This window comes from Calidris pugnax, unplaced genomic scaffold (assembly GCF_001431845.1).
Source record: "Calidris pugnax isolate Ruff unplaced genomic scaffold, ASM143184v1 scaffold19, whole genome shotgun sequence".
NCBI lineage: Eukaryota > Metazoa > Chordata > Aves > Charadriiformes > Scolopacidae > Calidris > Calidris pugnax.
The window spans coordinates 2076949-2091928 of record NW_015090775.1 but is presented as its reverse complement, the minus strand read 5'-3'; the positions used below and the strand labels follow the sequence as shown (position 1 = coordinate 2091928).

At 37.3% G+C, this 14980-nt stretch overlaps 1 protein-coding gene across 1 annotated transcript in view; it reads right to left on the bottom strand.

Moving 5' to 3' along the window:
• The window catches only part of DNAJC1 (DnaJ heat shock protein family (Hsp40) member C1), a gene marked incomplete at its 5' end in the record, with an annotated part of 79614 nt that overhangs the window by 51460 nt on the left and 13174 nt on the right, over nucleotides 1–14980 (bottom strand). Inside the window, one exon of the mRNA XM_014946665.1 lies at nucleotides 8589–8679. Within this exon, the coding sequence (XP_014802151.1) occupies nucleotides 8589–8679 (91 nt within the window). The remainder of the gene's footprint in view (nucleotides 1–8588; nucleotides 8680–14980) is intronic.

Here is a 14980-nt window from a genome sequence, read left to right as displayed (position 1 = left end):
TTTCTCCAAAGTCGCCATATGTAATAGTTTCTGGAGGCAGAGTTAAAATTTGCAAGGATAAGTAACAATGACTTAACCAGCTCTTTACTGGAAAAATACTATACGAAGTTACCGTAACTGACAATTTCCACTACTGGATTTCAAGCCTGCAAAATAATCAAGCACACTGCGTGTATTCACTTGGAACTATTTAACAGCAGAGACAGGCCGAGATAGTTGGATTTTCCTGTATCTTACACCCCATCAACTACTGTTTGCTAATTTTCCCTCTCAAAATATGCAAATAAAGCCTGAATGCATCTAACCAGCATTGAAAAAATGAAGAGTCTAGCCTAAAAACAGGTCATCTAGGCTCTTTCTGTAGTTTTAGAATGAATTCTGTAACAGTATTTCCAGAAGGCATTGCACCCCACTTTAAAATGAGGTATCAAAGACAGTGTCTAGGCTTTCTTCAAACAGTTAGGTGAGAGAGGAAGCCCTAACATAGATAAGACACCCTGCAGTTTGCTGACGATCAAAGGAACAAGAAATCCCACCTAGAGAAGGTGGCTGTACAGCCTCAAACAAGCACTCAATCGGAATTAAAAAAACCTATCTCTACTGTCTCCCATGCATATACAAAAAGATGAAGCAGTTCAGCATATCCCTTACATATCACAATAGCTGTTATATTGAATTAAAAAAAAAATAAATAGAATTGAAGTCACAGCACCTTTACCGTAGGGCTCCCAATAATCCATTGAGAACAGTTTCACCTCAGAATTTTCAAAAGCCACTTTTTAGAATAGGAAAGCACATAAAAGTTGTTTAACGGTAACATCATAAAGGATTTCAGATAGAGGAAATTCAGAAGTTATGTTTAGAGATAATGATATTCACTATGAAGTCCCAGCTTAAGGCAGCCAAGCACTGCTGTTCTTTCAGGTGAAGACAGAGAAAGCCAACCAGATCACTGAAACTATTTCACCCAAACAACAGAAGTCCCCAGCAGATACCTAGGAAGAAAACCTCCCTCCTTCCATGTTATCTTTTCATTATCACTAATTCAGCTGGCAGCCCAAAGGATATTTCTGACCTGACCTGGCGCTTTTCCCTGAAGAGAATAAGGATCAGGTTTTCCAAATAGCAGAAGATGTCTAAGACAGCTGAATCCTATATCTGCTAAGGCTTGACAGACAGCCAGGAAGCTGGTGCTGGTGCTGCTGCCACCATTCCTATATCTGCTAAGGCTTGACAGACAGCCTGGAAGCTGGTGCTGCTGCCACCACCACAACCTAATGCAAAGATGTGTTTGATGGTGCTGACAGTAGCAAGAACCGCAGCTGTGATTCAGAGTTTTGAAACACAAGTGTTGCCCGCAGAGCTTAACTATGGCCAGGGTTACTGGTGCTCACACGATCAAATGCAGTTGAGAGAAACGATCTTGGTGAAACCAGAACCTGAGTGCAAGCTCCACAGGGTAAATGAATAGCTTACTCTTACTGCTATTTTCTGGGAAAATTATGTCTTTTAATTGCTAAATTACAGTGTAGTAATTATTCTAGTTTACTAAGTAGAATAAAAAAAACAGAGCAGGCAACAGAGAAAGAGGATAATCCAAGATCACAAGCGCTATGGAAATTGTTTGATGTCTACCACTTCAATATAAAATGATCAGCATTTTACATGAATTATGACTTTTACAGAGTTCTAGTCCTTCTGTAGCAGAAGAAATTCTGTTTTATCATTTGATGAATTCATACTACAAGGATACTAATTTTCTATCAGTAATTTCCACCTTTAGAACTATCAAGTTCTTTACCAGAAGACTAAATTTGACTGTGCATTTAACAACTCAGAGTTTAAAAAAAGAGATATAATTTGTCCCCTATGTTTGAACAGCATATAAAAACACCCATCACTGGGATCCCTAAAATTTAACTCATAACAATTAGCTAACTCTCTTAACTGTACAGTACTTTGTATTTCTAAAGGCTCCAAAACTATTCCAGTACTGGCTATACATTGTACTAGTTTATGGTGCCGTGACCCAGGTTTTGAAGTTTGATGAATTGCTTGCCCATAATCTCGTTAGTCCTTCCACCTTGTTACTACATTAATTTTATCAATGGCAGAATTAATAGTCTCTGGCTAATGGTTATTTGCTGTCATTTTAGAAGATAAGGAATCAGCTAGCATTTTGGATCTAGCACCATGTAATAAAACAGTGGTGCTTCTTCCATAATAAATATCAGAAGTTCGTATTTTAAAGTTTTCAGAAAAGTATATACTGATTTTACCTGCCAGTTGATGTAAACGTAAAGAATTCAGAATTTTCACAGGAAAAATGACCGCTTCATAAAGAAACAAACAAAAGAAAACAAAAACAAGTGCTCAACTTCCCAAAGAAAGTATGATACCTGAAGCTGCAAGTCTGTCTCTCTACAAGGCTTCTAAGCTTTAAGCATGAACAAGAATTCACAGAAAATATGGTCAAAGACAGTGATGTCTTGAAAAAAATCACAGAAAGAAATGGGACAGACTGACTGGTATCTCACGTGTTGATAAGCAAGAAACATAATCACACAGAAGCAGACATCAAATGTCACTTTGGCAAGTCAGTAAGACACTGCATTGAGGTCTCCTTTTCTTTGAATATTGTTCATTTACCTACGTAACTATGCAAGACAATCAAAGCATTTACAGCATTTGTTTAAAACATGACAGACAAAAATTCACTTGCATGTACAGCAACGTAGTCAGACAGAAAACAATAGTCTCAGAAGTCTGGGGAAAAAAACCTGTGCTTTTTTCCCAGGAAAATGGAAAAAACTATATTTAATATTAATGCACATATGGGGCAAACACTCATATGTTAAAAAAAATATACATTTCTTTACTCATAATAAAGCCAATGGGATTATATGAATGCATCACAAGCTAGAGACAGACATGTACATCTGCCGTACTGAGACCTAGAAGCTAGTTTTCTTTTGAGCAAATGGACTAAAAACATGCTCAGTGATGAACAGAGCTCAACTAGAAAAAGCTTCTCACAAGCTGTAGTCTGATGCCTTTCATCTTTTTCTCCAAGTATTTACCCTTCCCAAAACTTCCTATTCCCCAAAAATACCTCATCCCCATAATATGAAAGGGTTAGAAATAAACTTCCAATATTTGGGAGCTAATTTGCCTTCCATGAAACACACATGCCTCTTTCAAGTGAACCTCATGGCACTGTACGTTAGTGGAATATTTTCCATACAATCTGAAGGAAGTTTTGTAGAGAGGCATCATACAGCCTAGTTGAAACAACTGGGAAAAGCCCCCAAGCTTGCAAGTTCAAAATCCTTTCAGCAGGCCTGCCAAAACAATCAGTGAAATGGATGATACTTAGTTTGCCATAATTAGGCTTCAGAGGTAACAATTAAGTGATCAGAACATTCACACCCACGCCGACCAAAAAAGCACGCATTATATGAATTAATTTTCTTTGAACCTGCCTGTCAGCAAATCATTACTGAGCAGGCATGTGAACACTGCATTTTTGGCAGGGATTAATACTAAACACAATTATCCAAGATATTTGTCAATTATTTGGAAGTAAACGTAACGTCACCTTCAGTACAGTGCTAGACTACATAAATTTGGTCAAAATGGTTTATAGTGAAGAAGAAAGCAGAAGAAGAAGCAGGAAAATAGACTGGCTGGTAGTCTGGGGCTGATCCTATCAAAAGTATTTTTGAAAATTACACAGTTGTGAGACTTACACCGTATCTGCACTTATAAGAGACTGTGGAAGGAACCTTTGATGTAAGAGCTTGGAGTTATGGTGGACAAGCAATCTGAAATGAGTTATCAGAGCAATGGGAACTAAGGTAATCTGTGATTCTATAAACAGAACAGTAATAATAGAAGAAACATGATTTTATAATCAGAAGGTGACAAGTTAGAATGCTAGATACAAACCCAGGGTCCAATACTTACGGCTACACTGGAAAACTAAATAGGGGACAGAAAATCCATAGAAATTAAGGGCTAAAGAAATGCTTTATATAAAGAAAACCTGCAGATAAATAAAACTTCTTATTTTAAGCACAGAAAAATGCTAATAATGAACAACTGAAAGCTAAAGCTAGAGAAACCCATACTGAAGACATGACTATATAACAGTAAAATTAATTGTCAGAACAAACCATGCAGAACAGAAGGCAACATTTTCTGATCAATATTGTATCTTACATAACAAGATGCTAAAGCTAAAATGCATCACAACAAGACAAGTCCTGAGAATCAGTATTTTTCACTGATTTTTGCCTGTAAGGGCCTGAACTAAACTCATTATACTAAATGATCTAGTGATGTCTTCTATCCCTAAGTTTCATGAAACATATAAAAAGCCACCCAAGCCACATGCTATATTCCAAGCTGTCTGGAAAGGGAAAACAACCAAGCCTAACCAAACTTAATGAAATGTATTAAAGGTTTCACTACAGCTCTAGATTTTTTACAGCAGGCACTCAGGTAAGACCTGTCTTACCATAATGCCCTACACAGAGGTATAAATACCACTGTAGATACCATTGTAAAGCCCCAATTCAGAAAGAAGGCTAATCATGCAGCTATAGGGCAAGTAACTCTGTATTTTATTTAAAGCTTGAATGATGGAGGTGAGAAAAAAAAAAACCAAACAAAAACTTAAGTACTATTCAAGATGATTTATAATTAGAAACAAAATAGTTTCTTGCCATGAATTGTTCCTGATGCCTTGTGCACCAGGGGAAGAATTCTGGATTTACAACGCAAATACATATGGCAACTAGGATGCCAGTGAAGAGTTCACCTGCAATATCTAGAAGGTGCTATTTCTTTAAAAAGGTATATATTAAAAATAAATTTAAGTCTCCACATTGAAGGTCAGGGAAAAAAACAATAAGAACAGTAAGTAAGAGAACTACCAAGGCTAAGTATAAGGAAATAAACACAGACGCATTTTCCTCAAAAATTGATGTGGTTGAAATAAGTACTCCATGCAAGAAAAGGACCAGTAGAGCTGCTAGAATTTGCCTTGATAACTACTTAAACCTTGCAATTTAAGTTTAAAAAGTGGCAGAGTCATCTATCCTGACAACGTATGCCTAAGTCTTTTCAGTTTAATGATTACTCAGTGCAGTTAATACCCTACTCTATTTTACACTCCATGATTATGTAGAACAGGGCTACCCATTGTCACAGACGCAGGGATTACATGTATGTGTGACGCTACAGGAGAGGGAGAAGTTAACAGAAACTTATTAATTAAAGCACTTTCATTTTAAAATAAATTTTGTGTTCTGTTATCTAAATGAGAAAAGGGCATAAAAAAATGCAAGGCAAACTACTTCTATTTTTGTACATAAAAACCCCAGTTATCTGGAAGTGGAAGGTGTCCCTGCCCACCGCAGAGGAGGTGGAACTAGATGACCTTTAAGGTCACCTCCAATCCAAGCCATTCCAAGATCTGTAATTCCATACAAGACCATGTTTCCTAGAAATATAAGGCCTGTATTCTAAGTTGTTGTATTTTTGTAACATAAAGTTGCAAAGTTGCTATATTTTACTAAGGTAGTAATGACAGTTTTGAATGGACTGAGAAGTGTTAAGAAACACTGCAAAAGTGCCAGAAAAAGAAATCAAAATTGTGCATAATATTGACTTACCAAGAAATTACTTTTTCACACTCCTTACCAAATATAGCACTTTAATGACATCTCAGTACTGTCCTCTCTTTCCTACTTGGCAAATTATATTTTCCTCTTCCAGTACTCTTCTCTGGTTTTAGTTCAAGCCACATACAGAATACTGCACATTTCAGCAGGAAAGCAGACAGACATGGGGGTAAACTAGCAATTAGTTCATGAAAAAACAAGCGCTGTAAAACAGCTATTGCTAATCTGCATGAGATACATTTACTTAATTAGTTAGATAGAACTGTTATTATGAACTCGCATTCCACGGATGGTCTCTAAAATTAAGAAGAATAGGGGCAAACAAAATGCACATTTGGTGATTTATACCCTTTCTATGCTAATTGTGAAGTGACAATGCAGAACAATATCATGAAATAAGCAAATTTATCAGATGCTTTGCATGCAAGCTTCAGGAAAAAGTTAAATAATTATTTTTGCCCAGAGTAACATAGATGCATCCTCTTGTTCTTCTCTTGGGAGTCTCACTTCTTTTAAAAAAACGTTAACTGACAGCTCATTCTGCTGCCCAGTGGTAGCACTGCAATGGCTGACCAAATGAATTCCCTGCCAAATTTCAAACTCCGCTCGTTACAGGTGGTGACTCTCAATCCTTCCCCTTGCTCCCTGCCAGCAGGCCTACCAAGGGAGGGCAGGACGCCAGTCAGTGAGACTGGTGAGGACTGGGCCCTGCTCAGGCGAGGGACATGGGGTCAACCTGGCAGGCACGGGGGTCACATGTCGCACCCAGCAGTGCGACAGGGGACAGGGTGGTGCTTCTGTCAGGGGTGACCTGGAGGGGGAGGAGTCGGGAGAGAAGAACCTGATGAACTTCAATAAAGGCAAGAGTTGGGTGCTGCACCTGGGGAGAAATAACCCCCTGCACCAGGACAGGTTGGGGGCTGACCTGCTGGAGAGCAGCTCTGAGGAGAAAGACCTAGGAGTCCTGGTGGACAATATGATGCCTATGAGTCAGCAATGTGCCCTTGTGGCCAAGACGCCAATGGCAACCTGGGGGGCATCAGGAAGAGTGTGGCCAGTAGGTCAACAGAGGTTATCCTGCTCCTCTACTCTGCTCTGGGGAGGCCCCATCTGGAGCACTGGGTCCAGTTCTGGGCTCCCCAGTTCCAGAAGGACAGGGAACTTCTGGAGAGGGGACAGCAGAGGACTACAAAGATGATGAGGGGCCTGGAGCATCCCCCTTACAAGGAGAGGCTGAGGGACTTGGGTCTCTTTAGTCTGGAGAAGAGAAGGCTGAGGGGGGATCTGATCAATGCTTATAAATACTTAAAGGGAGGGAGTCAGGAGGACGGGGCAGGTCTTTTTTCAGTGGTGCCAGTGACAGGATTGAGGGTGGCAGAGCCCTGGAAGAGGCTGCTCAGAGAGGTGATGGAGTCTCCTTCTCTGGAGACATTCAAAACCCACCTGGACACGTTCCTGTGCAACCTGCTCTGGGTGGACCTGCTCTGGCAGGGGGTTGGACTAGATGATCTCCAGAGGTCCCTTCCAACCCCATGTGATTTTGTGATTCTGAGTGCCAGACCCACACCTCTCACGTGTGGGCACTGCCACTGGAGGTAACAAAGAAAAATGACTCTCATGTGACACATGGTTGAGGAGAAATACTGAAAAGTTCACACTTTGTCTTTCAGTAAAACACAGGAGCACGCACACTTCAATTTTACTGACTTTACATTTGCACTTCTGTTTTAAAAAACTAGTCCTTTTAAAACAGTAGTTCGCAGATTTCAATGGAGAACATATGCCAGCTACTTTGAATGACGGCAATACGTTACTGTCTGACAATTTAACAAGTTTTTAATAACCCAAGTCAAGACCCTTTTCAAGGGCCCATTTTGTGGTGGGTATCTCACACACAATGGCAGGCCTCCCTAACAAGCATTAAATGCACTGGTTTGCTAGATTTGGCCTGGGTCCACAATGCTCGCTGAGGCGCTGAATGTTATCCATTTTCTCAAAATAGATTCAGCTACAGATAAGTTAGGAATTACTGCTGAAACTGGACCTCTTTGCTGATTTTACAAAATTAAGCTATTTTGTAAATATAAATAATGCAGCTGTATTTTAAGTGCCTAAAGGCTTATGCATACTCAAAGCCAGTAAATTATTATAGGGCACTCAATGCACTTGTCAGAATAAAGGAACTTAAAAGCATACACTTAAGTAAATAAAGCAAGCAAGCACACATATACAAACAGACCAAAAAAAACTTTTAAAATTGTCTTCAGAAGAGGGCAGGTTTAATCACTGGCAAAAGCAAATAACGGAAAGAAGAAAAGGGAAAGTCAACTATAATTATTCTGAATACTTTATTAAGGGAAATGCTAATTGCCTTCTCTGGTCTTTTATAAGAGTGTAAAGACTTTAGGGCATTTATTTCAACAATAGCATTAATCCATCTCAAAATATGCATCCACGGCTTTGGAAATTCAAATTATGTTCAATTTCTATCACAAAAATCAACTCAATATGCACTAAAGAATTATTAAACATGTTACGTAAAAAAAATATTTACAGAAAAAGAGAATACAAAAATGCTTAAAATACAAGAGCACTTCTGAAAAATGTATACTTTGAGATCTATACATTTGAGATTTCCCTCAACATTTCTAGCAACAATCAAACAAAACATTTCTAGCAAAGTAAGCTTTTGTTGCTATTGCCTGAGCTTTATGCTTCTACAGGAACAAACCAGCACCAAAATCAGTCACAAAATTAAAAGCTTATTTAAATTTAACAGCAGTACAGAAATATATCAAGCATGTATTTTAGAAGATTATACGAATGTTTGTTCATATACATCCTGCGTAGTAACTATATCATATTAAATCTTTGTTTATTAAGACAGAGGTAAAAACTCACTCTGAAGTGTTTCAAGTTCAGCCTTAGCCAGGGCATCTTCTTTCTCCTTCATTTTTGTTTCTTTATATTCTACATATAATTGTCTGGCATCCTTTAAGAAAATGTTGCAATGGCATTAGCATCCTTATACAAACAAGTTATTGCAATGGCTCTGTCTTAAGTTCTCAATTAACTTCACCAAAAAAATTTAAGGTACATTTGTTTTCTTGAGTTACAGTAATTTTCAGTATAGAAAGTATTTGTTTAGAATGTAGAACTTCTGTGTAATAAAGATTCAAAAGTAATAGTGTTGATATTACAGACTATGATGCTCAGTTACAGTAATTTTCAGTATAGAAAGTATTTGTTTAGAATGTAGAACTTCTGTGTAATAAAGATTCAAAAGTAATAGTGTTGATATTATAGACTGATGCTTATCAACAACCTGAAGGGCAAAATGGTTAGAAAACATTTCTGATCACTACCTACAGCTTTGTAAGAGGCCAGGTACCCACTTTGCTCACATCAGCAATCTGGAAGTTCAAGGAAGAAAGAAAATTTCAATTCAAATTTTAAAAATTTAGTTTTAATTTTTAATTAGTGTGTGCAGGGACAAACAAAGGCAATTGCTAGGCAGCAGTCATTATGGTAACACTAAGTGCATGTTCCAAAATGCAATTTGTTCACACACACATCCTATTTTTTTTTTTTTTAAACTAACTTCTATATTGCTGTTAAGGTGTTGAAAATATATATTTAGTTTTTTATCCAAGGATTAAATTAGATTCCAACCTGAAATCTATTTGGCAAATTTGCACATAGAACTAGAAGTCCTGTCATAAATCTCACAATAAAATACACACTTCCATAAATCTGATGAATTAGGAATTAGAGATTTGTGTTGAAAGCTTTCCAATACGAACAACCAGACTGCTTAAGTAAGAAGTATGGGGAGTTTTCTTACTCTCACTTATCTGCTTAAAAGATTTCTATACTCATGCAAAAACAATGACTCTATAATAGAAATGCTGAAATAGAAGAAGTATTATTTATCATTTCCAAGCATGCAGAACATCTATTGTATTAAATCAAAATTATAGTAGTACGTAAACCTATTTTTAGTTCTTTAGAGCCAAAATTATTTTTATTCTTACTACATTAACAGCCCCACTTTTTAAATATAAAGGGTGATTTAAATTTTAACGTAGAATGTATTGTAAAACATTAGAAAGTATTTTTATAATTTCAGCTATAATCCCATAAGCATGAACAAAACCCGGTCTCATTAAAAACGAAACAAGACATCTTAATAAATTTTGAAAATAAAAACTGAGTTAAGCAGTCATTATTGCTGCCTCTAATGGTAGACGTCACCCAAACCCATTCCTTCCTGCAAAGATACTATGACACAACAGTTCTTTGCATTACACTGGCCTCTGCCCTTTCAAAGACACTTGACAGAGGTGGGACAACACGGGACAGAATCGTGGTCCAGCTCGGAGCAGAGCTTCGTAATGTTTCTTTGGAGACATCTCACTAATGCAAGTCAACGTGCCCGAAGAAAAACTCTGACAAATTCCCACAAGAGATCAGTAAGGTTTCTCCTCCTTCCAAAATATCTCCTCTTACTCCCTACTTGTCTTTACATTTGGGTACTGGAAATGGGAAGTCAGATTTCTCTGCCAGGATTATGTAGGAGACCACAGCACATAGAAGAAATTTTTAAGACTACATAACTTTTTGCTGCTGGAACAGAGCAGATTAAGAGCATTCCACATGGTCACAGTTTTCATTTTGGAGATGGGGAAGAGAGGTTTTTTGATGGTTCTGGTAGAATTGGGGATTAAAAATAAAAAAGGTGTATTGGTACAGGAGCACTACCCCTAGCAGCAGATACGAAGGCTTTGAGGAAAGATATTCAGTTTCTGTATTATAACACTGACTGACAAAATTAGGATCAGCATCAGTTCTCTTTTCGTTTTACCTGAAATACGAATCCCCTACCACATATGGTAACTTTCCTTGTACTCTCCAGATTTGGACTATTGGCATCATTAAGAAACACTAACAGCCATAAATGTCATTGTTAACTTCTCTGAGTTTGGGTTGCGTGGCATACACAGGACTCAGACGTACTGATATCCAAAAACTGCTTTTGTTTAAGGCTATGATTTCAAAATGGCTACAATTAACCGGCATTTAAATTTAACCCATTTGACACTGAAAGCCAATATTTGATGCTAAATTCTGGTGTAAAATCCATTATTGCTTGTGGGATCTCCAGACAGCAGGCACTAGGGGGTAACTGTCAATCTCTCCAGCATGTCAATCACGGAACAATTGGAAATGTGGCTCAGATGAAAATGAGACACAATAGCTGAACAACAAAGAAAACTAGTCAGAAGCACGTAAATGAAATTTAGTAGCATTGTTGCTTTATGGATATAAAATGGATTATCACTGCAAATGGAGTAATATCCAGGTAACAAAGGTGACATTAGTCCTTTATCGTATTAATCAGAGTTTATTATAGCTGATGCCATAACCCGAAAAAAAGGAGAGACTATGCATTTTGAAGCACACACAAAAATGTATACATATAAAATAAAGAAAAAACAACAAAAAATTATTAATAAAAATGGTTTTTGAAGATTTGAAAATCAAATCCCACAAAAGCAGAAGAAATGGCTCTACAGGTTGTAAAGTGAAATTAAAAGACATAGCTGAGTAAAGATGTTAGCCAACAGATACAAACTGTATGGGTATTAGACCTTAAAAGTCAAAATGAAAGGAACACTGGAAAACAGTTTAAAATAGGAAGTTCTTTGAAGAAAACTTCTGTCTTAACATAAAAAGCACATTTCAATTTACTCCTCATTAGCTTTCAATAGTATCAGTCTAAACAAGAATATTCGTATTCAAGAATATTCAGTTTTGGTAGTATTTCAAAATAGATTTATGTTCAGATTTTTTACTTTTCCAAAGTGATATATTTAAGCAGTCATTTTACCTCGATACAAACATTTTAGGGCCTAAAACCACTGACAATATAGAGCCTCTTCCTATCTAATGCTCCTTCCCCAAGATTCAGTAGTGATTTTTCTTTTAGAGGATCTTTTCCAAAACAGCTCAAAATATGCCCAACATCAAAATTTTATACCTGATATCTACTTCACCTTCAACTGGTAAAAAACATAAGAAAAGCAACATTTTTATCCTTCTGGGGGTGGAAAGGGAGAGAGGAAAGAAACACACAAATACAGAGCTTGGAACCGTTCTAACTAGAAGCTCGAGCTTATCAAATCAGAAATATTTTGTTCTCATTTGCAGGAGTTTGAAGTTTTCAAAAAAGAACATCAACACAAATACATTGCCATTCTTCACCATCAAAGCAGTAATATGCATGTAGTTAAGCAAAAATAATAATGACGAGGGCTAATATATGCTGGTTTATCATACTGTGATCTCAAATATAATTTCCAAAAAGGAACAGAAGGAAAAAATATTATTGAAACACAAAATTAGTATTGCAAAATTGCTATTAGTATTTCTAAATTATATTTCAACTGCCATATACAGGAAGTTCCTGTCCTTACCCTCATATTTAACCAAAAATTTCAATAAGTGTTGCAGAAGAAAAATAAAATTGACAGCTAAACACTACATTAATGCATTTTCAATATTTTAACCTCAAGATCCAAGAATATTGAAAAAATCTTGTATTTCAGGTCCTTTTTACTTCAATATTGTCTCATGCTAATAAATTTGAGATTGCCAAGACATAGCTGCACTGGACTTACACAAAAATACAGAAATTCTTGATACTGGACTTTTAAGGGTTTTTTTTTTATTTTGGTTGGTTGGGGGTTTTGGTTGGTTTTTTTTGGGGGGGGGAGGATTTGGTTGGGGTTTTTTTGTGGTTTTTTTTGTTTCTTTGTTTTGGTTGGTTCGTTGTTTTTAAATCAACAGCTACAGTATTCATTCAAACTAACAATTCTGGAATGAAAAACTTCAGTTCTGAGTAAGACTCAGCCACTCTGGCCTCTCCTTGACTTTTAGGAAGGGTGATGAGGTTTTGTTGGTTTGTTTGCTTTGTGAGGTTGGTTTTTTTCACCCTCCAGCTAATCTTCCCAGCTTTCTAGTCTACCACAGAAAGACCAGAGATTACAAGAAATAAGGCAAACATTGGAAACAACTTGCTTATTTGCCATATGTGAACCTTCATTACAAATTTTGTGATAGAATCAGCTTCACATCTTACTTCTCTGGGCGAGGGAATGATAGAAACAAAATGCATCCCCTCAGAATTCAGTTAAGTGGAAACTTTCCCAAAAGCATACTTAAAATCAGTGTGTTGAAATAATTTTATTTGCATTAATTCTTATTAAATCAATACACAGACTTAAAATATTGGTATTAATTTTGTGAACTGATTTTTGTCTTTTTGAGGACAGTGTTCTTGTACAATTTGTACAAAAAGCAGAGAAAGAAAAAGGAGTCGAATTAAAATTACCAGAACACCCGACCTTCAATTTGCTACTTCTGTGCAATAAAAATGCCAGCCATTATGCCACAGCAACCCCACTCTTTTGATGGGTTTATAAACAAGTAATATCCATGTGTTACCCTAAGAAATATTGTTTAAAAAAAAGTTAAACATTATGATTTATATTTCTCTTTGGCATTTTTACATGTTTACTCAAAGGCAAACTAGTAAATAAGTAGGAATTGCAGTACTCCTTCCTTTATAATCAGAAAAATCATGCTTTGACCTTGGAATTATCAGGTGTGGCCAGGCTTTTCAGGTGTGTACAACCTGTGGGCAGCTGAAGTGTGGTCCCCGGGCCTCGGATGCTCTGGGTGACCAGCAGCAGGCTGTGGGTATCTGCTGGGTATTTCCCCAGCCACACCAGCAAAACAAAGGCAGCCAGATGGGGGAATCCAGGCTGCAAGGCCTCCCTGGGACCCATTCACACCCGAGGAAGCCTCGTACCACAACAGGACAGTCCCATTAACTGGGAGCTGGTATTGCCTGGTACACCCCAGCTGCTCCTGGAGCTACACCCCTCTCACGTGTGTGCTGGGATATGCAGACATACAGCAAGTTACCTGAAGGAGCAGAACAAAATTGGCTGCCACAGAACAACAGGCAATTAAAGGAAAATTTTTTTACTGTCTTAACGTTTACTTAAAGCTTTTACTACATTTTGTCTCCAGAGCCTCAGACAGTACCCTGTTAGACGCAAATTATTTCTGCATACACCCAGAATACCATCCGCTCTCCTCTGACCTGCTTCTAAGCTTCTAATTGACCTCAGGGTCAAGAGCTTCATCCCTACTTTGGTTCTCCCAACAGCTGCGAAATAGCAAGAAACAGAGCAAATGGACAATCACTCGTGCCACGCATCCTGCAACTGCAACTTATATCAACACTGGTGTTGTACAGTAAGTTGGAACACAGCAAAACCCTGGAAAGCTGGGAATTAGGGAGATATTTAACCTGACTTGAATAAACCCCTTCAAAAAAAAAAAATATCTCTTTTTTTAAGACATAGTTTATTAAATGCAATAAATTTTATTTTAATCACACAAGATGATTTTATATGAAGTCATATGTGAAGACAAAAACAACCCACACAAATGTTTGCTGACCTAATCAATTCTCACTTAAAAGCTAACTTTGCCAAAGGAGATGCCCTGCTGGCAAAACCTCTTGAATTTAATGACACATTGCCAATCCATTTAAGGCCAAAGCTGAACCATCTCTAAACAGGTGTTGAAATGTAATCATGGATTAAAAGAAAACCTGAGGAAAAAATGCCAAGAAATTAAACACCTCTGGGTCACTAGTTTGAATCTATTCCAGGCTACTAAATCAGCTACAGTAATTACCATCTGGTAGCCTACATAAAAATAAATTACTGGCCTTTTTGTTTTAATTCACTTCGTGCTACACAAAGGTCTTTATAGACAAAAGTTTCAATAGTAACTGAAAGCTCTGTTGATAATGTCACTAGGTTATACCCAGTGCAACTACGTATGGAACTGCCTTCTCATTATTGGTGAGCCACCAGAAGTTCTTCCACCAGTTCACTGCTAGGGTGTACGCTCCACCTACACCCTTAGAGATGGAAGATAACAGGAAACTTTATTTTCTTAGCAAGAATCCATTTCTGTCTGAAACAACCAAAAATGCTTTCTGCTCCATTACACCCAGGACAACAGCAGGCTCATAATTTAACTAATGAAAAACATTTCCTGGTGCTGACTAGCATTAATGAAGCTGGTGTAAAAATAAAGCCATTCATTGCTAAGCTTCACCACATCAAGGTGGTGGAAAAGTAGTTGACAAGAACACTATGAAACACCCCTGTCTTCAGTTTTCTGAAGGAAATATTTTGTGAAGAATAATT